At 40.4% G+C, this 26427-nt stretch overlaps 1 protein-coding gene across 3 annotated transcripts in view; it reads left to right on the forward strand.

The window, feature by feature from the left end:
• The window catches only part of ATP8A2 (ATPase phospholipid transporting 8A2), a 355523-nt gene that overhangs the window by 76661 nt on the left and 252435 nt on the right, over positions 1–26427 (forward strand). For all 3 annotated transcript variants that reach the window (XR_012627702.1, XM_074859964.1, XM_074859965.1), the window contains 11 exons: positions 1034–1161; positions 2414–2491; positions 6399–6487; positions 7220–7264; positions 8602–8677; positions 15824–15929; positions 17242–17324; positions 18986–19035; positions 21255–21324; positions 23077–23161; positions 23721–23860. Coding sequence is in view for 2 of the 3 variants with exons in the window: in XM_074859964.1 (XP_074716065.1) it covers positions 1034–1161; positions 2414–2491; positions 6399–6487; positions 7220–7264; positions 8602–8677; positions 15824–15929; positions 17242–17324; positions 18986–19035; positions 21255–21324; positions 23077–23161; positions 23721–23860 (950 nt within the window). In the remaining variant the exon portion in view is untranslated. The remainder of the gene's footprint in view (positions 1–1033; positions 1162–2413; positions 2492–6398; positions 6488–7219; positions 7265–8601; positions 8678–15823; positions 15930–17241; positions 17325–18985; positions 19036–21254; positions 21325–23076; positions 23162–23720; positions 23861–26427) is intronic.

The raw sequence follows: 26427 nt of genomic DNA on the forward strand, positions 1-26427 counted from the left end.
ATCAGATATGGAATTCCTGCGTGCTCACACTTGAAGGTGCCTGGGTCCAAGCTCCCAAGTCTTGCTCAGATCTTCATTAGGCTTCAGCAGTTCTGTCTCTTCTATCTCCTCCTAGTTTGATCCCCTGCCTTATTACTAACTTATTTGTAATGCTGGAAACCCCTCAGTTGTGGGCTGTGATGCCATTGTGCTGGGTGCTCTGCATGCTGACTGAAGTGCCTCCCTAAGCTTCAAAGAAAGTGAAGGACACACAAATGTGGAGACTTTGAATGTAAAGAGGCTGTGGGCAGCACAGTGAACAGGAGCCTTCATCCTGTGTCTCTACTGAGCCTTGTCAGTTCATGCCTGCTGTCTATAAATGCTTCCCCTTCCCTTTAGGAGCAGTTTTGCTGGCAGATAGATTTGGGCAGCTTGCCCAATGTTGTCACCATTAATAACCACTCTTCTGCTTAAGCAAGATGCCTTAGTTCATTACTAGGTGTCTGTTTAACAGTCAGCTTGTTCTCTTAGTTTTTGTTAGTGTGAGTAACTTCTCAATTCTGCCAATGCTGGCAGATTTTAGAACAAATTTTAGTCTTTATTTTTTGTTTTCTGACTACACTGAGACAAGTAGGCTCTTTCTGAAAGGTAAAGTTATGTTGCTATTGATATTGGTGTCTCTTAATTGGGGCATTTGACAAATCATACAAATCTCTAAATTTGGGCTATAATGTGAAATATCATACTTCTCACCATCTGTTTAGCAAAAGTTGTTCAGAAAGTGTTCTGTTCTCTTAATATATAGCCTCACCAATCTTGCCCTTCTTCACCTGGCATAATGTGCTGTGTATACAGGCATGTGTTCTGTGGGTGTTTTATATATGTCTTATTGAAATCAATATTAAAAAGGCCCTTATACTGGGCCTCAACACACTCTGATTATTTTAGCATTACTAAATGATTAGGCCAACTGCAGAAAGATGATTGCCCCTATACTGTACAACTCAGTCTTTTGCCTTCTGTCTGCTTATGTCTTGTGTTTTTTGGTCCACAGAAATGCTGTCTGTCAACTTTGGATACAATCTGCTGACATTTATAATCTTGTACAACAACCTTATTCCAATCAGTCTTCTGGTGACATTGGAAGTTGTCAAGTTTACTCAGGCTCTTTTTATAAATTGGGTAAGTAACAAGAATAAATGTGTTAACAACAGTTTTGGAAAGTGACATTAAAAAAAACACCCAACAAACCTACCCTGAAATCTACCAGATTTTTCTGATGATTTTTCTGATGAAATTTCTGGGAAATGCAGGGAGAAGTTCAGAGAATTTATTCTGTGTTAGTTTTGTGTTCCACAGGAAAATAAGATTTAGTTGTAGGAAGATCCCCTGTGCAAATGATCGCTCTTGTATATTTTAGGGTTGTGGGATGAGAAGGAAGGCTCAGTTTTTGGTGAAAGGAGGTTTCTCAGCTGACTCATGTTCAGTAAATAGCTTCTGAAAACTCTGCAGTACTGTATAGCTTCTCTTAGCCACAGCAGAGGGAAAGACTAGACTTGCTTGGGGGCGTGGAGGTTTTTTGTATGTGTGTTTTTTTTTGTTTAAATCCCGAGGTTGGCCTAAGGTCATTTCTGGTATGAATCCTAAAATTTCTGTAAGAAGGTGAGTTGGTGGTGCCTCATACAACAAAACACTGGCCCCTCTGTTCAGACAAGCTTTGACTTCAAGGTATATTTCTCCAGTTGTGGACCAAAAGTGCTGTAGTGATGTCTCTTAAGCTGAACAAGACCAAGAGGAATACCTTGTCTTAGGCATTTATCCCTGGACTTTCAGTAAACTTGTAGTGGTTCCTGTAAAATACAAATAACTTAATGTCTAATGTGCCTGTTCTCTGAGCTGCTTATGTACTGGAGATGCTTACCTAGCTTATCTGAGAAATTGCTTTGGTTCATGTGGCAGCTGTTTTGTTTACCCTCCCACTTAAGTGAAGTAATAAGAGTTGATTTCACAGGGTTGCTTGATTTGTCTCTTCAGTCATGGATATGTGGCTAGAGTAAATTGCATTGTTGTAACTGAAGACCTATGATTAGCTTGTCACATCTGCTCAGAGGAGGGAGTTTTGGGGAGTTTCAAGTTGTGTCTCATATCTTATTGGAACTTCTTCCTTCTGTACTAAATCCTTAAAGTAGAAATAGAGTGAAGAAAATGATAACTACCTGTAGCTGAATTTGGCTTCTCTCATGTACATATACTGTGGAGGTGTACTTGGGAAAGGAGGTACCCCTATTCAGCCTAGGATGCTGTTGTCTCGGGTGTTCAGAACTTCTACCAATGGAGTTAACTCAATAAAGCCCAAGTTGGAGCTGACTAGAAGACTGGAGACTTCAGTGTTCCACTTTGTATAGCATAGGTCTAACTTTTTCACTCATTTCAGGACACAGATATGTATTATCCTGAAACAGATACACCTGCAATGGCCAGAACCTCAAACCTGAATGAGGAACTTGGGCAGGTAAGACAACACTTTCATGTTTGTGAGAGATTCTGGGAAGACAGAGGGAATGAGACCATGCTGTACAAATCTGCTTTATTCTGTTGCTCTTTGGTTCAGGTTAATGGGACATCTTTACTTTCATTAGTCCAAGTCTTACAAGTAAAATAATGAGAAATCACAGAATTAAATTTGAAGTCATAGAGGCGGTTTTAAGCATGGGAATTGAATCTGTACTTCCTATGTATCCTGACTTTTTTACTCAAGGGTGTTGGAGGGATGCTATGTGGTTTTGACCGCCTGTACTGAAACAGAATGTACAAGTATAAGCTTGGCTGAAGAGCAGGCCAACAGCCTCAGTCTGTGTTCTTAGCTCATGTTTCTGCCCACCTCACAGGAAACGCAAGTCAAAAAAAATAGTTCTAGTCCTAATTTAGATTGTGTTCCTTTAAGCATTTCCATGTTGCAGGGTGGAAATCAGGAGGTCTAAAGCCCAGCTGGAAATTAATCTGGCTTCAGCAATCAAGGACAACAAGAAATGTTTCTATAAGTATGTCAATAGCAAAAGAAAGACCAGGGAGAGTCTCCATCCCCTGCTAGATGCAGGAGGAAATATGGTAACAAGTGATGAGGAGAAGACTGAGGTGCTTAATGCCTTCTTTGCCTCAGTCTTTAATAACAAGACTAGTTGTATTGAGGGAATCCAGCCTCCTCAGCCAGAAGACAGAGACTGGGAGAACGACCCCCCTGCAATCCAGGAGGAGACAGTCAGTGACCTAAACAAGACACACCCAAGTCTATGGGACCAGACGGGATACATCCAAGGGTGCTGAAGGAGCTGGCTGGGGTGCTCACCAAGCCACTTCCCATCACTTACCAGCAGTCCTGGCTGACTGGGGAGGTCCCAACAGATTGGAAATTGGCCAATGTGATGCCCATCTATAAGAAGGGTCGGAAGGATGATCCAGGAAATTACAGGCCTGTCAGCTTGATTTCGGTGCCCGGGAAGCTGATGGAGCAGCTCATCCTAAGTACCATCACACAACACATGTGGGACAACCAGGTGATCAGGCCCAGTCAGCATGGGTTTATGAAAGGCAGGTCTTGCTTGACAAACCTGATGTCCTTCTATGACAGGGCGATCTGCTTATTAGATGACAGAAAGGCTGTGGATGTAGTTTACCTTGACTTTATAGTAAGGCCTTTGACACCATTTCCCACAGCATTCTCCTGGTGAAACTGGCTGCTTGAGGCTTGGATGATAGCATGCTTTGCTGGGTAAAAAAACTGGCGGGATGGCCGGGCCCAAAGAGTTGTGTTGAATGGAGTTAAATCCGGTTGGCGGCCAGTCACAAGTGGTGTCCCCTAGGGCTCGGTTTTAGGGCCACTCCTGTTTAACATGTTTATTGATGATCTAGACAAGGGGATCGAGTGCACCTTCAGTAAGTTTGTAGATGACACCAAGCTGGGTGGGAGTGTTGATCTGCTTGAGTGTAGGGAGGCTCTGCAGAGAGACCTGGACAGGCTGGAGCGATGGGCTAAGGCCAACTGTAGGAATTTGAATAAGGCCAAATGCCGGGTGCTGCACTTGGGCCACAACAACCCCCAGCAGCGCTACAGGCTTGGGGAGGAGTGGCTGGAGAGCTGCCAGTCAGAGAGGGACCTGGGGGTGTTGACTGACAGCCGGCTGAACATGAGCCAGCAGTGTGCCCAGGTGGCCAAGAAGGCCAATGGCATCCTGGCTTGTATCAGAAATAGCGTGGCCAGCAGGGACAGGGAAGTGATCTTACCCCTGTACTCGGCACTGGTGAGGCCGCACCTCGATTACTGTGTTCAGTTTTGGGCCCCTCACTACAAAAAGGACATGGAATTACTCGAGCGTGTCCAGAGAAGGGCAACGAAGCTGGTGCAGGGTCTGGAGCACATGTCGTACGAGGAGCGGCTGAGGGAACTGGGGTTGTTTAGTCTGGAGAAGAGGAGGCTGAGGGGAGACCTCATCGCCCTCTACAACTACCTGAAAGGAGGTTGCAGAGAGCTGGGGATGAGCCTCTTTAACCAAGTAACAAGTGATAGGACAAGAGCGAATGGCCTCAAGTTGCGCCAGGGAAGGTTTAGACTAGATATTAGGAAGCATTTCTTTACAGAACGGGTTGTTAGGTGTTGGAATGGGCTGCCCAGGGAGGTGGTGGAGTCCCCATCCCTGGAGGTGTTTAAGAGTTGGGTTGACATAGCGCTGAGGGATATGGTGTAGTTGGGAACTGTCAGTGTTAGGTTAATGGTTGGACTGGATGATCTTCAAGGTCCTTTCCAACCTAGATGATTCTGTTCCTTTCAGATAAAGACAATTGTATATTAACTTGCAGTTGCTGTAAGAGATTTTTTTATAAATTCTTCAAATGAGATGTTTTCAAAATGGGAGGGCTTCCCAAAACAAGCTTACTGGAAAACACAACTTTGCCATTAGAATTTTGTAGTACCACTGAGAAATCCTAGCTTTTTTTCCTTGCCCATCAAAGTCATGGCTATGTAACTGAACCACATGAACTTCATAATCTGTGTGAATTTAGTGTTGGACACAATGTTTATATATGTAAAATACATAATGAATGTGTGCTGTTCAGCAGAGTGGTAGTCGGTATTCTGCCTGCTTAATCCTATTGGCTTTTTCTTTAGGGTTGTTAAAAATTGGTTTGCATGTAGATTGCTGTGATCTGAAGTTATCAACTTTCAAATTATGGTAGTGTTTTTGTCCAAAGTAGACTATATTATGTGGCATAATGTCTATTGTTGGCCTATATGTTGTTTTCAGAAATGGCTTACTAGTGATTCCATGTAACTGGACTGAATTTTTGGATCCATTAATTGAATTGTTCACAGGTGCACTTTAAAATTTTGTTATATGCTAGAATTATTAACGACTTGAAGTTCGTCAGGTGTTTGGGTATCCACTTTGACTTTTGACTTGCACAAGGCTGCATTTCCTATGCTGTATTCAGAAGCAGTGTAGTGCACAGCTGAAGCATTGCTTAACTAGGAGTGTAGTGCACTGTCTTGACCTCAATGCAAATATTGAGGAAAAGCTTTTTGCAACTCTAGGCAAAATATTCTCGTTTTTTAAATTGGCTAACTCTTACGTTGGGACTAGCCCTTCCTACCTGTTGCTGGTTTAAATTCTTACCTGGTACAGAGGTAAAACAGTATGGAATTTAGCTTGCAATTAATTTTGCTCTGTTGTGGCCTACTGAAGGCCTACAGTTGAGTCTGCTAATGCTCCAAGAAGTTGTGTTGCTGTGTTGGAGTCATCTCCAAGTTCTAGCTGAAAGTCAGTGGTTTCCATTATGGGATTATTAGCTTGGGTAGTGCTCACTGTGGATGTATTTTGTACTTGAGGACTGCTCATGACTGGATACCAGAAAAAGGTTTTATTTGCCTGCAGAATACCGTTTGGACTTACTATAGGATATTCCTGGTGCAGTAATATTTGTGTGTGTGTGAACCCAAAAAACAAAATTCCTTGTGATTAGAATTTCTTCAGTGTGTTAAATTCTAATGATTCTTCAACAGTCTTATGAGTTCTTGTTTTAATTTCAAGTCTTGCTGTTTGACATTAGTACAGTTGAAAGATATGGGGAATGTCCAGTTAGCACAAGCAAGTACTTCCATACTGATCACACTGGAGCCTTGGCAATTGATACCTACTATTTGAGCCTTTCAGCATTTAGAGAAAAAGAAATAATGTTATTAAATAACTTGCCTGATTATTTTGCTGTAGTTTTGGTAAGACAAACTAAGCTGTAATCCTGTATTGGCCAATACTGTGACATTTGAGCCATATGTCTCCCAGAATTTTCCTGATACTTAATCTATTTTCCACTTTGAGTTCTTTACTTTGCAAATTGAAAATTAGATTTTCTTTTTTTCCTTTCAGGTAAAATACCTGTTTTCTGATAAAACAGGTACTCTAACATGCAATATCATGAACTTTAAGAAATGTAGTATTGCTGGAGTGACGTATGGGTAGGTATAATTTTTTTAGAAACTCTGGAGCTTAATATGTGCTTATTAATGGTACATGCTTCTATATCAGAACAGAATTAGAACATTCTGTTGTTCAACTTGTATTTTAGTACATTTTGGGGTCTCAGTTAATAGCTTTCATTTTCATGTCCTGCAATGCAAATTAGGAAAAACAAACCTGGAGAGTACTTTACATGAAGTAAAGAAAGCTTGCTTCCTGACTTACCTGATTATGATTCAAGAAGTGCTGAATAACCTTTGGCCTTTCTAGAGGGAAGAATGTGGCCTAAGGGTAGCAATTGTTAGTTATGTTTCTGTGACTTCAGATGAACCAGGATTTCATTACAACCATGCAGCTGTAGTTGTGGAATTAAATATTCTTGCACCAGAGGAGTACTCGCTGGTTTTGTTCTGTTTCTGTCAAAAGGATCCCTTTGAGTCATGCCAGTATTTCACAGCATTTGGCCTTTTGAGGCTCGAATACTAAATATTTGTCTTAGCTTAGTTTTAAATGGGTAGTCTTAAGATCTTTGTGCAAGTTAACCTTTGAATTTCATAGTAGCTAGATTAGATACCTCCAAAGGCAGAAAACTTGGTTCAAATGTATGAACAGCTGAACCCATGTTTCCAGCATATATTTGTATGTGTGATGACTCATGGATCTTCGCCTTCTACTTGTTTGGTTTGCAAAGTAGAATAAATGTTCTCTTTTTTCCTTTTTCTACCCATCAGTCACTTTCCCGAGCTGGAAAGAGAACGTTCATCAGAGGACTTCAGGTAAACATATTCAAAGATGTTTGTGTTCTGTATAATAGGGTGGGGACAACTTATGTAAAGGCTGCTTTCCAATTTGGGACTGGAAGAGGCCCAAGGGAGCAATGTATTTGAGTAAAATGCTCTTCCAGGAGAAGCCTAATGCAGAGCTGGTGGGTGGTGATGGATCTTCTCTTATGCACAGAGAGATGGTGGGTGAAGGAGGGTGAGGGATAGGCAGTGGCTGGGGTGGCTTGGATGCACACTAATGCGGTGTTTATTTATAATTGCAGACAACCAAATAACAAACTGAGTAACATTCTTTACAGTAACCTTACCTCTAGAGACTGAATGTCACTCTTTGCAGTCACTAAGTTCAAACCTGACAAAGGAGAAGAAACTACTTTACTCAAATGCTATGTTTTAACAATTAAACCTGGAGAGAGCTTGGTATGGAAGCGTCTCATGTCAAGAGAACCACTCCTCTTTATGCAGAGATTTAATGAATAGAGGTGATGGGTCTGTCTCTTTCTATAGAAAGGAGTGAAAACCTAGAAGTGTTATGCAGGTGTCACTGTAGCATGTTCAGATTAACAGGAAGGGGGGAAGAGCCAGAGAGGGCTGGTGTGACTTTAGCAAATATAGGTAAGAAGTGCATTTCCCCCCCGCCCCCCCCCCAGGAAACAGGTAGACATTGAATTCTGTTACCCATGTTGTGTTGAACCAAGCTGGGCTTCTCTGCTGGTCCATCTCATTTTTATGATCACCTTTTAGGAAGGTGGTATGATATGATGGTGTGTTGCTACTTAAGCTGAGATGTGATAACTGTGGATGCCACTTTCTTCCAGCGTGTTGCTCTTTCCTTTGTTGCTATCTTTTATGTCCTTGTAGGCTTCTTTTCTAGTCAGTTCTGTGGAAGAGTTTCTTCCAGGTACTAATTTGGATTACTCAAACTATAAAATTCTCCAGAGACCAACTTGACACAGAACTCTGACTAGAGAGGGAGCTTAGGACTATTGAGTTTTGACCTATCTTAGGAGCAAGTCACCTTGAAATCAAGGTATTTGAAGTACAGTTAAAAGCTAGTTCTACTACATCTGTCCCAGGAAGTGTGGTGACAATTGAATCTCCTCAAATACACTGTCAAGCGTAGCCATTTTTGGTTTCTTGCTCGTGTTCTGAAAAGGTTATTGCTCATTTTCAGCACTTTGTGCATTACTTGTGTGATCTTTTCACAATATTTTTAAGGACAGTGGAATCCTACTTTGTTTTTGTTTGCTTTCCAAAAAAAAAATAGATGAAGTAGTAAGACTGGAAGTGTTGCCACTGCTACATTTCCATGTGTTTGTCTTGCTCTGCAGCCAGCTACCTCCTTCCACCAGTGAATCATGTGAATTTGATGACCCAAGACTGCTGCAAAACATAGAAAATGACCATGTAAGTCTGCTCTTCGACTATTATGTCTCTTGAACACCCTATTCTAGGTCTCTCTAGAACTGAACACTAACCAAATTCACTTGTGTGATCAAGTCTGTTCTATGGGTGTGTCATGCAAGCACAGAACAGAGGAAAAAAGAAACAAAATAGGTCTCCCAACCCCTTTCTGTCCACTTGTCTTACTACTGAATTAAAAAAACAATGACATTGTATGGGTACCAGCTAGCTATAAAACAGCTTCGTATATGCTGGTGTGTATGGAACATAGTGTTTTGTAGTAAATGATGGTAGACATTGTAATTCTTTAAAAGAAAAACTACTTAAGAGTGTTCAGACATCCATACTGTTAAAATACCATTTCCAACAATAATTTAGAGCGTTGCAAGGTGGTTCTGGTGTGAGACCTGTTTTAAACACTGCAGATATTGGAAATTCCAATTGCACAAAAAAAAAAAAATGGAAGAAATGGGACTTAGTGGCAAGTTTAATTGCCTGAGGGTTAGTGATTAGTAATTTTAGCCTAACTGATTGTGTTCTAAAGGGACCTAATCCTTAGTGTCAGTTCATTGCTTATTTAGAAACCATGCAGCAATGAAGTGTCCAACTGAACATCAGACAATTCAAGTCACTTGGGAAAAACATGACCATTCTATTCTGCAGAAGTTGTTTTGCAGTAGAGGATCTGAGCATTGGCAAGTGCAAACTCAAATGACAAACTCAATTAGGTAATTGCTCTCCTTTGGCAGTATGACGTCTGTAACTGGGCTGGTTTAGTGTGAGCATCTAAAATATAGTTAGCATATACTGTTTGCAGCAGAGCTTTGCTTTACGCTTTTCTTTACAGTACTTGAGAAGTTCAAATGTAGCATGGTGTAAATGCCTGACAGAATATTTAATTACTTTGTATATCACTACATATTCCTCAGGGTGATAGAACCTGAAGATGGTTCCTGTGCTCTTATCTTCAGGGTGGTGGCTCTGCCAGGACAATGTACCAATTTACCATGTGGCTTTTGTTGTTATCTGTTTTGGAAGGACTTCCCACTGCTCATCACTTGCAGCCAAGACTTGGGTTGCCTCCTGTTCTGTTGTGTTTGTTTATATATGGCTACAATTATGGTTTATGGCAGCTCCTGACTCCATGTACTCATTCTGAATGGAAGGCTACTGGTTTAGGTGCAGGCTACAGATGAAGTGTATTTGAGCTCTTCCTCACTGGCTGTTGCTGTAGGCACCTATACAGGAAAGTGCTTTGGTACATTTTAATAGACTTAGCAGAAGGGATATGTATCAAATGGGCTGTGCAGTGGAGTTTCTCATCTACCCCTGAGTTGGCTGCTTAACTTTGGGATATCTCTAATTCTTAGATTCTCACTGGGTAGAGCTTCTGCTTTGGGAGATAGAAGGAATATTTGCTGTTGTAGCAGTCAAATAAAGGATTTTGGTAGCTTCCTTAGGTGTCACTTAGTCTAGACAGCTCAGAAGTCTTTGTTCTTTACATGTCTGAATCCTTATGTATCAGGTTTCCTTTTGGCTGGCAGCTTGCACAGATAAATACTGTTGTCACTGCCCAGCTGACTGTTGGGCTAAGCATGCTGTGTGAATTCAGCCTTCAGACAATCAGTGGGGAAACTTCTGGGTGATAACACTTAAGGCGTACCTTGTGTAGGCCAAAGATATCTTTTGGAGCCTGACTGTGTTGAAGGGATGGATGCCACCCACTGACAAGTGGTGATTTAGCACAAGGCACAGGAATGCAAGGACTTTATGTGACAGTTTGCTTAGGAAGTTCAGATCCACTTGTCTAACTGTATCAGTGAGATGAAGGCTGGATTCCAGGATAGTGGGAGAAAGAACTACTACATGTTTCTAGCCCATTAGCTTTTTGTGTTAGGTCAGCTGTTAAGGTGCATAAACTTCTTCTACCTAAAACTCCTCAATGTCTTTGTTTTCATAGCTAGTAGATAGCTGCAAATGCCCTTTACAGATGTGTGGTAATCTCTAGTCATTTAATGAACTGAGGTGACAAAACTGAAGTGATCTATCACAAGCTGCTTTGTGGGGTCAGATGGTGTTGTACTCAGCTGGGCAATGAATTCACTTCAAACATTTGCCCTTTTGCAGCTGCAGTTGTCAATGTGCTATTTCTCACAAACACACAATAAGTGGTTATTGCTCTGGTCTTGAAGATTTCACTTTTCAATCCAGACACAACTGTTAGTTTAGAGCTGTTACAGTGCCAAGTAATTTTCTTTCCAGGTTGAAAATAAAAAATAATGTACTTGTCCTCATGAGACTGCCTTCCATCTGCTAGGAAGATTTTTAGCATCCTGCATCGCCTCTAAATTTCATAGCACTTCTGGGCCACTGGTGTGTATGGACTGACTGATGGCCAAGTCCGCTCTTGAATAACAGTAAAAGAATTATTGTCCCACAGGAAGTGTTCCAAGAAAAATTAACTTGTCTAGAAAACATGTGGAGATTTCTCTTGGCTTCTCCGATTTTAATGTGGAAGAAAGTTCCTAGATTTGTCTGCCTGTGCTTTTTCTTTAACAGCTTCTGTTGGATGAACTTTGCAGCAGCACCGAGAGTATGATGCTGGCTTGTTGCTATAGGGAGGACCGTGTAAATTCTTATTTTAATAGGAAAAGATAAGTTATTTCCAAAAAATTAAAAGAAAGTTTGAATATACTAGATGGTCTTTGTTTTGGTGCTTGCGAGTTGTGCATGTGCTGTGAATAAACTCATCATGGAGATGCAAGCCTGTTTGTCCTGATGATACAAGTGCAGAGAAGGAGGTCAAAAATGAAAGAAGTAATAAACTTGGATGTCATCCTAGACTTCTCTATTACCTCATTGGATTCTCTCCAGACTTCCTCTACTCATTCCAATCCACATATAAACTCTCCTCTGGCACACAAATTACTGCAGATATGGCTGCAGATGCATGAATTGATTCAGGGAGTATGTGTGGTGAGCAGTTAAGCAGCTGGCCAGACAGAAAAGGTAACTGTTGTGCTCATGTTGAGCCTTTACCTCAGTAAAAATGTTCCTTTAGATCTCAGCATGTCTGCTTATTTTCATAAAGTGTGTAGAAACTGAGGCTTTTATCCCATCAGGCTTTGTTCAAATGACCACTATCATCAGCTGATTCTTAATTCCTTTGAAAAGCAGAACAAAAAAAGCATGTTGCTACTGGGAAGAAAAACTGGAATTTAAAATACAGTAAGGGAAAATACATACAGGTGTTGAAGAACCTCTGGGAGGTTTTAGTTCAGACAGTAACTGTTGCCTGAAAACTGTCAAAACATACCATTTAACAACTGACAAATTGTTACAGCTTGCTGAGAAATACCTTTCATTCTTCTGGTTTTGCCCTTATTGTGCATGGGACTTTGGTACTTTTCTTTTGCTCAAGTACAAGGCAGTATCTTTAATTATATGTCATATTTCGGTCGCTTTGGACAAGATAAACTTGTTAACTCTTGATATTCAAGTGCTGGTTCATGTTTTCTTTGAGTCTGTGCCTGAAAAATCCTGATCCCCTCCAGCCTTACCAGCTTCACTGTTCTAGATATGCCCAACATGGCTGGATCCTCACACTGTTCTCCAGGTGTTTTAATGAACAAACCAGTAGGAAGTTCACACCTTGAGATGGTGAGTCGTCATTCTCCCTGGTTATGAGGTAGATAAGTGTTTTACTAGCTGTCCTTGGCAGAAGGTGCCACACTTTATGCAAAGTAGTAAGCTCAAGTTGTTAGGTTGTGACATAATATCCCATTGGCCATTTGCTCAAAAACCTGTCAAGTCCTGCTTATCTGGAAATATTGTGAATCAAGGCACTGATCTGATGCTGCCACAAGTAAAAGGAGAGATGAATAATTCTCTTTAACTTCACATGCAACTTCCTTGTAATTTTATCAGGCTGTGAACAGTTGACTAGAATAATGCAGTTTGTGTCTTCAGAGTGAGGAGGCCCAAATAAGGACACGCATGACAGATGTGTGGACACGTTAGCTCTGCAGAGTGCAGCTTGATCCCCAGAAACCAGAGTTTTGACTCAGTGTTTTGTTCCCTCTGAATAAGGGATGAAAACTTGTGATAGAGCTTCCTGACCAGTCGTCTATGCCCTGCTTGACAATGGATGATGCTGTGCCTTCTAGATAGGGCAACTTTGCTTTCAGTGTAGATAATGCTTCATAGGTAATCTAGACACTGCTCTGGAAGTGAGACTGTCTCAATGTGTCTGTAGATCTCAGCTTGTAGGGGCAGTGTGCTAAGTAAGTTTGGTTGGTGTAGGTGGTTGTACACCAGGTGTTTCATGGATGTTCAGAAAAGATATAGGGAAAGAGAAGCAATAGGTTTAGCCCAGAGCTGTTGGCACACAGGGAGAAAAAATGGGGGGAGAAGGCACTTAGAATGAGAGCTACCTGTGGACAGATGAACGGGAGACTGAAATATGCAAACTTTGTTCCTGCTACAGATAAATAGAGAAGGAAAATATGGGGTGGGAAGAAAGAGATGAACTTAACAAATGAGCATGCAAGGAATGTCTCGGAGACCATCAGTAAGAATTGCAGTCCTAAAATGGCAGACATTTGCTTTAATAGAGAAAAATAAGTAATAAAGCAGAACCAGTTAACCTGTGGGACTTCGGCCTTATGCTGGGGTTCACTTGGCATGTTGCAAGGGATGTATCACTACAGAAGCTATTAATGAGTTTTCTGTTCACAGCTCTGAAGTAGGAAATTGAATGCTCTACGCTGATTCATGACAGTGCAACAAACACTGTGTCAGTGCTGAAACAATAGAAAGGAAACAAATGACAGCTGTGTGGAGGAGCTGATGTGATAAGATGGGCCCTTGGTGATCTCTTGCCATGGAACTGGAAGGTTGCCATGTAATACATGGAGCTGTGAAAATACCAAGCAGTGTAATTTGTTGAAAGCAGAAATATATACATAAGAAGGAATAAAATCTATGACATGACCAGAGACAGGTTGTTTCCAGCTGATAGAACACATAATTTGAAGGTGTGTAAGGGGCTAGGTGATACAAGTGTAAGAAGGACATCAAAGGTCTGCAGCAGTGGATGCTGAAATGAGAATCTGGTAGTCTGTGCATTTTGAGATGGAGATAAAACCTTCATTGCTTTCACTGGAAATAATGGAGGAGCAGCAACCTTCTGACCAGCAATTTGCTGTGGAGCTAACATTTCACACACTAACTCCCTGACTATATTCCATGTGTTCATTTTCTTGAATACAGCCTCTGCACTCCAGCATGTCAAAAGCTACAACCGTTGTTGTTTTAGTGGCATGTGACCATACAATTCAGATGTTTCAGTGTGCAAAGATAAAGGTCCTGTGTGAAACAATTGTTTTGCAAATATTCATGACAAAGTACATGAAGCAAAACAAGAATATAAGTATTGAATCTTTACTCTTTCTATTACACTTTCTTGATATGCTTACTTTTTGTTTACATGTTAACACAACATTTGTCAGCTGACATTTTGTGGTTTTTATAGTAATTTACTTCCTACTAGCAAAATATTGCTATTGCCAGTATATCTTTGTTGTACAAGTATGTAGGCTATGTGCACCATATTGAGAAAACAAGCAAAATCTCCACATTTTTTCCCTGTTCTTGGTCTTGTCCCTGAAATGACATCTGAGAGGAAAAAAACTTTACTTTTATTTTTGTCACATAACTTTCCTGGAGAGAGAGAAGCATTAGGATGTCTGAAAGCCAGTTGTGAATGCTGCTGGCCTGATTGTGAGAAGCTGCATTTTAAGTGTTCCTGTAAGTGGGGAATGGAGGGGTCTTTAATGTCTCAATAGTTCTATGTGATTAAAATATTTTATAAAATAACTGTGTGCCGCATTTCAGATAGTAGTGCTTCATATAGTCTTAGAAAAATACTTCTAATACAAGTCTCTCACATCAGAGCATTTTTGGTGGCACGTAATTTTGACTTGAAAGTTTCATTTGAACATTGTAGCCTTTTTTCTGTTGTGAAACATTCTGGTCTACACTAGCAGAATAAATTGTGTAGAAGCATCTTTTAATTAACTGTTTAAAAAAACTTGGTTTCTGATTTACTAGAATCTCGTAGGGATCTCTTCCATCTGATCTTGGTTTTAGTATGCCAACAGGTTTTTGGCTCAACCTTGTGCTAACAGCTCTTGTAATGCTCTTGAATTTTTAGTGGCTCTGTTAAGTCAGTATGTATAAAATATGGTATGCTAGTGAAAACTTAGTGAACTTACAGAATTTTTGTATATGAAAATATCATCTAGTTTCTGAACTTAGCTAAGGCATTCTGCAAAGGTAGAACTGCTAAGTTCATGTCTGACTTGGTCACTGAGCAACCGGCTACTGTGATATACGATACTGATGCTACCAACTGTGGATGTAACGGGTATAGCAGAGTTGAAGGGGGACGTCTGTTCACTTCAGCTGTTTCACCCCAGTGTCTTAAAGATCTGTGTGAACTGTGGATGAAGTTAGTATGGCAGGTTTTGAAGTGGGCAGCTGAGTACTTTATGATGGCTGGTGACTATGCAATCTGTGAACAGTGTTTTTTACTGTGCTTTCTTATGATGCTGAATGTGTAGGGAGCATTGACCAAATTTCTGCTTGGCTGGATGATGTATTCCTGTGGAAGAGCACTTGATATTGCCTTCTACTGGCTAATCAGCTGCTGTCAGCTCTGGGTGTTCATCGTGAAGGGTGCAGTTGCAATGAGTTTAATTCTGGTGTAGTTACTGTCCATCTATTGAAAGCTGTGTGGAAGCTACCAAAGTAGTATTTCCTGTTGCTTGATTATCATCAGCATCTTGTGGCAGATATCTTTGCCTGTATGAAGCTTGTGGTGCTACAAAACTAATGCTTTATCGGGGGTGGGGGAACATTCTGGCTTCTGCAATTTAAGTGAAGTCTTTATCATTAGCACTCCAGTTCATTAATGTTGGCCCTTAATTCTACTGTATTGATGTTTGGGGACCAAGACAACTACTATAGTTAGAGAAGAGAATATTTTTTTTTTGCCCGTGGTACTTAACAGGTCTTACCAGGTTAGTGAACAGCTGCCTCTCAGTCTGTGTGTAATACTAAGCCTGACTCTCCTAATGTCCTGTCTAGCCCACAGCTGTGCACATACAGGAGTTTCTCACTCTACTGGCTGTCTGTCATACTGTTGTTCCTGAGAGACAAGGAAATAAAATAATCTACCAAGCCTCCTCTCCAGGTTAGTTGTTGCTGTCTTTTTTGGGAGGGAAGGAGGGAGGGAATAGATGGAAGGAAGTTCCCAAAATTTCTGTGAAGGTCATCAATTTTGGAAGCAAGATGACCCCTGTGATGCTAGCAGTAGACCTGGCATTTTCTGTCATAGGTGCACACTGCTTTTGAATGCCTCCTACAAAACTGCAAAGTCCATGATGTTTCTGTAGACCTAGGCTGGGCTTATGATCCCTTCTGTTCTCATGAGACCTTTTATTCTGGCCTTTCTGCAGGGGTGAAAAGCAAAAGTGAAACTTCCAGTGTGTAGAGCTGATCTATGAAAGTACTGATTTGTTTCTGCATGAACAGTTACTTGCTCTATTTGGCATGAGTGCAAACTGTTTTTCTTGATATAATAGCTTCCCATCTTGCTCTATGCAGATACAAGGTGCTGATACATGACACAGTACAACCAAGAGCAGAGTCTTGGCCATATTTGGGCCTGCCCTTCACCCATTTTGTCCTTCTTTCAGGTTGAAGGAGGTAGGCAGGGCAAAATGCAGAACAACAGGGCCCCGCTCCCCATCACATATCTGTGTTACTGAGGTTGTTTCTAGAATTGTTGTAGTGATGAAGCAGCGTAGTTTTTTATTTATGTCTTAACAGAGTGCCTGAAGAGTAGGGTGAAGAGCCTGTGTAAGGCAGCTCTTGTTTCAGTGTTGATCAACTGTGAGGAGACTTAAGGGAGCTGTAGAGACATTAGGGTTACTTGAGCTGGGCACTAAATCCACCTATATGATGGTTGTGCTTAATGCCACTTGCTCCTTAATGTGGCTGTGTACCTACCTACTAGAGGTAGAGGTGTTGGCTCTGGTTTAAGCTCAGTTATTTGAGCTCTTAATGACACTGTCCCATTCAGTGTCCAGAAGACAATGCTGTATTTCTATAGCACCTGAACTTAGTGCCTTTACAGCAGGAAATGAATTAAATGCATGTTGTAGGAATTGAGAGTAACACAGCTTTGATCTTGCTTTCAGAACAGGTATTTCCCCTTTTTCATGTAGAAAAGTATGGCTCCTCCACAACAATAGTTTAATGCTTCAGTAATTATGGGATGTTTTATATGTAGTATGAAGTCTGTGTAGTTGATTGGCTTTTGTAGGACTAAAATGTTAGTAGTGTTGTGGAACTCTATGCAGAGCTATTCTAGTAGTCCCACAGATAAGGGAGTACATGGGAAAGGGGGATTCTGTGTGTTGGCAGTATGGCATATTTAAGTATGGGCTTTTCAGGCCTCTTCTACGTACCAGATTAAACATAAGCTTTTCTTGTGTTGGCAGATGAAGGGGCATTAGTGAAAGGAGCAAAGAAACTTGGTTATGTCTTCACAGGACGGACTCCTCATTCAGTTATCATTGATGCGGTAAGTAGTGGATGTCCATGGCGCAGGCTGCAAAGGCCGTGCAGAGCATAAATGTCTCCTGTGTGGTTCTTGTGAGTTCCCCTTCACAGGGCCTTTAGGGGGCTATGTGCAAAAGCCTTTTGCAGACTAGGAGAAGTTGTCTTATTCTATTTTTAGATGTGAAGTCCTTTGCCCTTCTCTATGGCAAGGGCAGTAGGAACTTGCAAGCTTATATGGGAACTGATAGCAGTTGTGTCTGAAAAGTATTTCCCTTGTCTGGGAAGCACAGATGAGAACTCATACTAGATCAAAATTCATGTGTCTAGGAGATTTTCTGATTAATATGTTTAACTGTTACTTCTAAAGGTTTGATTTCTTGTAAAATGCCGTTTTTTTTCTGAGCAAGATCTTTTGTAGAAGATGCATCTGCTTAACAAGCTGTGTAGTTAATGGATTAATCCATTAACTCTAGTTAATGGATTAGAGTTGACACAGGCAGTCATTCCTACTTAAGTTGCAGTCTAAGCTAAAGTGGCTTCAGTTTTACACAGGTGTAACTAGTAGGGTGCTTATTAAGAATATTGAATCTGTTCTTCTCCTTCCTCTCAGGTGCATTCACTTTCAAATTTCTTGGTACACTGCCAGGCTAAGCATGTAAAACATATCTGTCCAGGACTTTCCAGGACTTTTTACAACTTCTCAGAAAATTGCTGCTTAGTTTAAGGGGAAGAACTTAGAGTGAGCAGTACTATCTAGAGCTATCTAGACTCTTTTTCTCCTGTGCAGGGAAGACCCAGGCCCACCTGAACCTAGTCTTATACTCCTTGTACATACCAGAATGGGAGTGTGGTCAGTCTATAGCCAGCAATAAAAGCTGTCACTCCCAGAGGTTCCTGTCTGTCCTCACTGCCTACATCAGTGGCAGTACATGTAACATGGGATTGGAGATGGCTTTTGGTCTTGGGTATATTGCTGAATTGATATGTGCCTTATAGGACGTAATTCTGTACTGCAATTAGGTTTTGCTACAGCCATTTCTTTAACCTCATGCTACAAATACCATTGGAGTTCTGAGACTCCAGTAAATCCCACTGCTCCTTCCATCTGTTAGACAGCAGGAATGATAAAGACAAGGTGTTTCTAAAACCTTTTCCTTCCTCAGGTTGCTTATGCTCAACCCCTGCAAACAGTTCTTGGTGGTAACAGGAATTATTCATCAGTTATATTTTTTCTGTGGCAGAAAATGGTTAATGTAATATCCTTGTAAACTCAAGAAGTATTAGAGCAGTTCAGACAAAGGTTATTGTAATACCAAATCTGGATGGCATGTTTCTTTTCATTTGGAATAATGCTCATGGTCTGTAATATATCAATTAATTGGTAGCTGTTAAGAAGTAAATATGCAGTTTAACTTTCAGACCATGCTTATCCTTCTGGAGCAAGTTATTAGTTCCTTGAAAAGGTGTAAGAACAGTAGATGGAGTATGCCACAATATTAGATGTTCAAGTAGGATTAGAATGCCTTCACTAAATAGGGCTCTACATCACTTTTACCAGGAGAGGGAGCTATTGCCACAATTTATTTACACCGAGATGTGTAAAGAAAGGTGTTTAACCAATTTGCATGTTTACACGTGTAAGAATGTACTGCAAATTATAATAGTACATGCTTTCTTTTGTAGCTGGGAAAAGAAAAAACCTTTGAAATTCTTAATGTGCTGGAGTTTTCCAGGTAAGTTTTTTTTCTCTAATATACTAAATGCAGAGTAACAAGAAAACCATTTTTTTAAATACATTGTTGAGAATAAGAAGATTCAATTGATGCAGTAGAAAAGCTGAAGTTCATTAACTTTGTCCTGCCCCTCCATCTCCTCATTTCCAATATAGGGCTAATACAGATCTTCTTACAAACTGGTGGCTGTTGGCATGTGAGCATGAAACTCCACTTCAAATAAGCCACTCCAGCTCTGGCTTATTTAAAAGTTGCTGCCCTGGAAGTGTCATTCTGTGCCTCATTGGTTTCCTGATGATGTGTCACTTGTGTACTTCAAGAACATGCTTTGAGATAGAGACTGCACTTTTATAGTGCTTCTTCTGTAAGTTACTTGGTTTTGAATAGATGGAATCTATGACAGGAGGGTGTTTCGGTGCCCCTTTCTAACAGCCTCTCCAGCTATGAAAAACTAAACCTTGCAGGCACTCCAAACTTGTCAGGCTAGTTAGGATTGGCACTGCTTGGGTAGCAAGAAGCTTTGTGTGATGAATTGGGCCCCTGAATCACTGGAGATGATGAAGGGGGCTTTCTCTTTGTCAGTTGATAACTTTTGTCAGTTTGGTACTAGTCAGTAGGCTTTTCTGTTGGTTTTTCTACTTTTATTGTGGCTTAAATCCATGAAGTCATCTTGTCTGCCATCTTTGAGTTTGCTGGTTCAGCTCTAAATGAGTATGTAAAATGCAAGTCAGGGAAGATTTGGGTAGGCAGCTTTTTCTTGTGTTTTGGCTTGCTCTGAAGATTACTCTTAACTGCTTGCTGTTTTCATTCATAATGTAGCTACCTAAGCTACTTGTGGGAATATCTAAAAAGGTACTGGAAGAGTCTGTTAGGGGTTCTGACAAGTTAACCATTACCTTGTAAACCAAAATGTCTTGCTAACAGTTGTTTTTTCTTCTTCATCTTACTGTTACAGTAACACCCTATTGTCTATAGACAGGAATAACTATAGCCTGCATGCAGCAGAAAAAAAGCTGTCTTAGCTCTTCCCTGTGTGTAGCATCTTTCCACTTGACCTGTGAGGGAGTTCCTATAATTAGATTTCAGAAAGCACATGGAAGTTTCAGTGTCATTAGCTTGCTGCAGAAATTCTGGGCACAGCTGATTGCTGTCCTTCCAGACTTTCTTTAGAAAGTCTCAGAAAGGATTGTTCTGTCTGATCATACAGGCCAAGAGCTTTCTTACACATGGCTCTTGGGCCTTGAAAAAGGGCTAGATCTCCCTGAGCAACTTCGGTAGGAGGAGGAAGAGTGCTCTACACTTTGATCTGTTTGTATATATTGGCAAGAAGGGAATGAGGAAGGATGCTTTCAAGTTCTCCTTTTGCTAAGGAAGAGAATTATATGAGACCACATGTTCTTAGGGTTCTCTTGATAAGACTGGATTTGCTTGCCTCTGTCTCTTACAAGATGCAGTTTTTTTCCAGGGGCTGTTTTAAAGGTGAGATTGATAAGTGAAATGCCAAACATGATCTTTTAAAAAAAAAAAAAAAATCCTTGCATACCTTCCTTTGTTAAACATGTGTGTACAGTATGCTACTGTTGACCTTTATTTTAAAAATACATCCCAAACTTGACTGTCTTGATATGCAGCTCTGCTTAGAGGGTCTGACTTTGTTCTACATAGTCCCAACTATGTAGGTCTGATTAGACCAGTATGAAGAACTTATAGGGAGACCAACAACTAGCTATACCGTGATTCCTTTCTATGACATTTCTGTGTTATTTTGAGCTATGAGGTTAAATAACTGTCATTGTCAGTGGATGGCTATTTCAGTGTCTGTTATGCCTGTAATAAATGTGTGTTTAGCCTTAATGATACTACTTCTAGTCTGAGTCCCCTAAACAATTTTCCTTGAGGAATAAGGAAAAGCTGAGAATTGTGACTCCCCTTCTTCAAGAGGGTTTTTGTGCCATCTTGCTCTTTTCCAAATTCTTGATCACGTTTGAGTGCAAGTTTGTTCCGATTGAGTGCTTGCCAATGGGAGCCATAGGGCTGAAGCTGGAAATGGGAAATTTAGTATTTCTTCTTGCTGTCAAGGATTGTGGGGTCTTAAGTTACTACTGTTACGTTTCACCTGATCTCAGATGCACTGAACACATCTGAGAAAATTCAAGGCTACAACAGGACCTGCTCTTCATTACTATGACTAATGAAAGCAAATATTTTTCATTCAATAGCAACAGAAAGAGAATGTCAGTGATTGTTCGAACTCCAGCAGGACAGCTACGTCTCTACTGCAAAGGGGCTGTAAGTAATTATGCTATCTAATGGAGAACTAACACCACCAGTTATTGTTTCAACAGCTGTGGCTGATGATGGCATTTCATGTCTCTTATATAATACCTGTTGGCTTTCTGTTTAGGGCCAAATGATTTAAGAGATCTGTCATTCCTCCTCTGACTCCTTTTGCAGGCAGGAACGTTGCTAGGCTTTCTACTACCCAGTTGAAATCCTGAAACCAGTGGGAGCAGTACCTTTTACTTAAGCAAAGACAGGATTTCACCCCGCTGTGCAGCCGCAGTTCAGGAGCTAGACTAAATGCTGTTGTTTGAATCTGTAACACTAAAATGTGTTCTCAAGTGGCTGGCTCTTGATCTGGCTCAGTTGCATCTCTGCACCTGTTCTTATTTGTCATCACAACTTGCACCATGTTGTGTTTCAGTCTTCGATGATGAGAGCAATAACTTACCAAAGTACAAAGGCTGCAAAACTAGCATTAGCCACAGCCAGAGTGGTTCTAATTTCAGTGGTAATCTATGGAGGTGGCTTTCTGCAACAGGGAAAACTATTTTAGACTTCTATAAGGATCTGGTTTACTTGAATTTGTCCTGACACATGGGTCTGGGTGCACGGCTCTGTTGCTGCATTTTAACTCCCCTCGTTTTGTAAAGATGTGTCAACTTCATGCTGTTGTGGTGGGAGTGAATTAAGCCCCCTCTCATTGTGTTGTAGGTCTAGCAGGATGGCACAGATCTGCAACTGCTTGTTGCTCATACCGTGCCTGAATTCACACTGTTTCTTGGAGTGTGGCACTGGAAGAGGTGGAGAACAGAGGAGTTTGTAGTAAAAAATTTCATCCTGTCTTCCATATAAGCAGGCTCAGATGTCTAACAGAGCAGAAGGGTTGTAGTAATTAGTGTAATATGGTGTTTTGTTTTGTATGTTCTACTACATCCACCACTCATCTAAACTGTGAGTTAACTGCCTATTCTACATGAACTCTTCCATGTTCTGATAGTCATCTCCTGTCCTGTCACTTCCATCATAAGTTGTTTCGTATGCCTGTCTGTAATCAACGATAGATATAAGTTAACTGTTTACTTATCTGAAGAGTACATACTTGAGCAACAGTAGGGTTTCTATATTTTACATGTCTGTAGCAACTTATTTGGGTAGTTGCAGAATAAAATCCAGAGAGTTTAAATATGTAGGTGATGGTGCTGTATTTTGATTGCAGCTGTTACCTGGACCTTTTCAATTGCTCTTTGATTTAGTGACGAAGAAAATTGTTGCAGGAAGAAGGTTATTTCTGAGAGAGTTTTGTAGTAGAACCTGATCAGTGTTTCTGATTTTTATTTAACATCAGTGGGAATCTTTTGTAGGAAGAATTGCAAGAAGCTCTTCTGCATGGGACTACAACATGTACTGAATAAGACCACAGACTTTAACTCTCTGAAAATTAATATATTTGCTTAGCAATTCAGAAAGGATGTTCTGTATGGTGCAGTAATAGGGGACCCCTTTATGGGAAGAGGGGGGGAGGGCAGAGTGTACTTCTGTCCCTGTTACTTAAAGTAGATGCAGTATGTCTGCCACTGGACACAATCCACATTACTTACTCAAACCAGAGTCTTTAAACCCAAATGTATTACTTCTAGATACAGTCTTGGGCTCTGGTATTAGCAAGTCCACTCAGGTTACTTCCCTTGAACTTGTAAATATGCAAATGGGAACTTAATATGTAGACTTACTCTGTTGTAATGAATTTGGTTTTAATAGGATAATGTAATTTTTGAGAGGCTTTCAAAAGATTCCCAGTATATGGAACAAACACTGTGCCATCTTGAGTACTTCGCAACAGAAGGTAAGAGAAATAGCATGTCATGAGAATTCAATTTATCAAATTATTTGCAGTGTGTTCTGCATTCTGAGCTTTGCAGTGCCAATAAGATGGTTATGAAGATAAATTAAGTGGTGTGTAATCAGCAAATTAACAACCCTAGGATAACTTGAAGCCTAAGGAAGTTTGTGTGCTGTTCCTGTATGAATTGGAATTTGGAAGGAAAAGATGGGGCTCTGTGTGCCCATGATAAAGGGAAAGGGCGTGAGTTGTATTGCCCAGAATACCTCAATTACATTGGAGTTAGAGGTATTTTTACCAGTATAAAACTCAGATGACAAAGTACCTGATTTGCACCAACATTAGTAACCTAAATGAGCTAGACATTAGTTTTATGTTTGTGAAAACCCAAATGCTTTAGAAACGTGCAGGGAGACTTTCTGGAATCCAGAGTTTAACAGCACAAGTTAAACTCCTGTTGTTCCAGTGAGAGGGTTAGAATTTAGCATTTGTTACGGCATTAATGATTTGCTGATACTCAGTGTAATTTTACTGTGTGTAATGGCTGTCTTCTGTTTTGTAGGTCTGAGGACTTTGTGCATTGCTTATGCAGATCTGTCAGAGAACTCTTACAGAGAGTGGCTGAATGTCTACAATGAAACCAGTACAGTTCTGAAAGACAGAACTCAGAAGCTGGAGGAATGCTATGAAATCATTGAAAAGGTAAGACACACGCTTTTTTGATGATCGGACACAGATCCCTTATATGTGTCTGTCTCCCATGGAATTTGGTCTTTGTACAGTAAAGAAACCTGTTAATTTCATTCATGAGAAGCTGAAAAGGTATTCTCAGTTGGCAACCTGTTCAGTCCATGGAACTCTGAAGTTCTAATTCATATATCTGAGACAAACTTATGTATAAAAGGTCATTGCTACTTAAACTCTTTTCTCACATGCTTTTAATTTTGCTATCTTGTGTAAGGTTGATGTAACTTGATAAAGAAAACATATAAAATCGTTCTGTTGAACCAAGTTCACATGTGCTAGTATATGAAGAGAAACTTGTTCTTTTTTGTATAGCAGTCACAGTTCAGGTTTTCTGAAGGATGTTGTAGACACTTAGGCAAAACGAAGTGCTCACCAAGGCCTGTAGTTGCAGGGACTGAAAAAATGTCAAAAACTGCTCTCCGTGGAAATTGCAGAACTCATAAATGTGGAAGGGGAAAGTAGGTACCAGAGAACTGGTTTGAAACTCTGTAATCCCACACTGAATGAAGTGTTAAAATGTCAACACTAGGGGCCAGTGTTTCTTTGATACTTGGTCTTGCTGGTTTCTGAAATGCTGGTAGTCACACTTCTCACCTATACCTGTTCATCCTCTTTTGCCTTACTCCAGTTATTTCACTCTCATTTTATTTAGTGGTTTCTTTAAAACTCTCTTTGAACTTGAATTTCTTATTTAATTAACAATGCACCTTAAGTGCTGCAGCACTATTAGTTATGTTAGGGCAGAAGAGGGAAGGAGGCTGAGACTAGGATGGGAGCTAACTTTCATAGGGTAACAGAAAAACTCCAAGAACTCCTTAATAGCTGAAGATTGGGTCTTGCATTTCAAACTAATGCCTTAGGTTGTCTCTTGTCTTGGTTGGTAAGTAGCAGTGTGGTTATCTAATAATTGATTTTTGTAGGTTTGCATGCTTTCTGCACTGTGCTCTCATGCTCTTCTGTTTTCACTGAGCTAAAAAACGAACATGGCTTGATTCTCTTACTTTAAAATGTGTTCTCAAACCTTAAATCACTTTTGGCTATCTACCTTCTGCCTCTTTTCACAATTTAGTATCTTGAAAAAAGGGGACCCATGAGTGCATTGTAGAATTGGAGTTTTGGACTTAGTGTCATATGTTGTGGATGAGTGTTCTAGAGCACTTAAAGAGTCATTGTCAAAGGTATTTGTGAAAGTGATTTTAGTGTTAATTTGTAAAAGTGTGACTTAATAGAGTGGACCTTGCTGTTGAACTTTGTTACTACATAAAAGAAACATACAAAGGGGAAACCAAGTTAGACTTGATTTAAAATGATATATACAGAGAGCAAAGATGTAAAAAAACTAAGGGAGACCCTCCTGTTAAGTCACAAGACTGGACCCCCTTGCTTTCTATCCTCCTTCTCAGAGAGGTGTCTAGGGGCAGCTAGATGCAATCTTAGTCCCATAAAGGTTAAGGAAAATATCTTGTAAGTTATTAAGCTCACTTGTCAGGGAAGGAGTGATTATGGATACTATGCAGTTGAGGTAGCAGCAATTTAAGATTTATTAACAGTATTATGGTAAACTGCAGGTTTAGGTTGAATGATTTTTAACAATACTTAATCATCAGCTAATTATAAGGGTGACTTAATAAAATTTGTTATAATCAATGCTATCAAGTTTCCTAAATCAAATGTATGCACGAACACATGTGCACACAGAGGTGTAGAGGTTAACCTGTGGTAGTAAATTATTGGTACTAAATGATTGTTGAAACCTCACAAAATCCAGTTGTAGTGAATTACTCATTGTTATCCTTAGTCAGCAGACAATGTTTGAACCCTTTCTCTTTGGCGTCTATCAGTGGACAATCTTGGAAGTCTTCAAAATCTGTTCTTCTAAATCCACCTGCACTGAGAGGTGTCCTAACTCAGAGGGAGATACTGGGTCACACCCTGCTGCAGTCCCAGAGAGCTCAGAGGGTCTCATGATTGCTATTTTAGGATGGCCAGATGATTGACTTGAGTCAATAATTTTTCATTTTGGTGACAATTCTTGTCAGGTAATTCTGGTATTTTCCAGAGCAGGCTACGATCCAGATTGTAGGAGTTAGATACAGTTCCCAGGCAGCAGGAGTTTTGGTCTTGGTTAGGGGGTGCCTAATCATCCCAACTCACTGCACTTGTATAAAGGACAAGAAAGTGCTAGATAGTCCCTGCTCACTGCAGTTGTAACCAAGACAATAATACAACACTGGCTGGCTCTGACACTGCAATGTGACCCAGGGGGGTCTGCACCATGACAATTGGTAGGCAATAGCGACTGTATTCCTTTCCTGTTAATGTTTGCTTGCTGGTCATACCAAGGAGCAGGTAATTGCAGTTGAAACTTTTTTTTTCTCCTTAAAGCTGGTATTTCCCAGGTTAAATTCTCTGGTCTGTAGGCACTTCTTTCTAGATAATAAACTGGCTTGTGGCTGTAACAGAAAATATAATGTATTTTAACAGGCTTCTCACCTAAGGGCTCAAATGAGAGCCAGATTGCT

The sequence above is a fragment of the Strix uralensis genome, chromosome 2 (assembly GCF_047716275.1).
Source record: "Strix uralensis isolate ZFMK-TIS-50842 chromosome 2, bStrUra1, whole genome shotgun sequence".
Taxonomy (NCBI): domain Eukaryota; kingdom Metazoa; phylum Chordata; class Aves; order Strigiformes; family Strigidae; genus Strix; species Strix uralensis.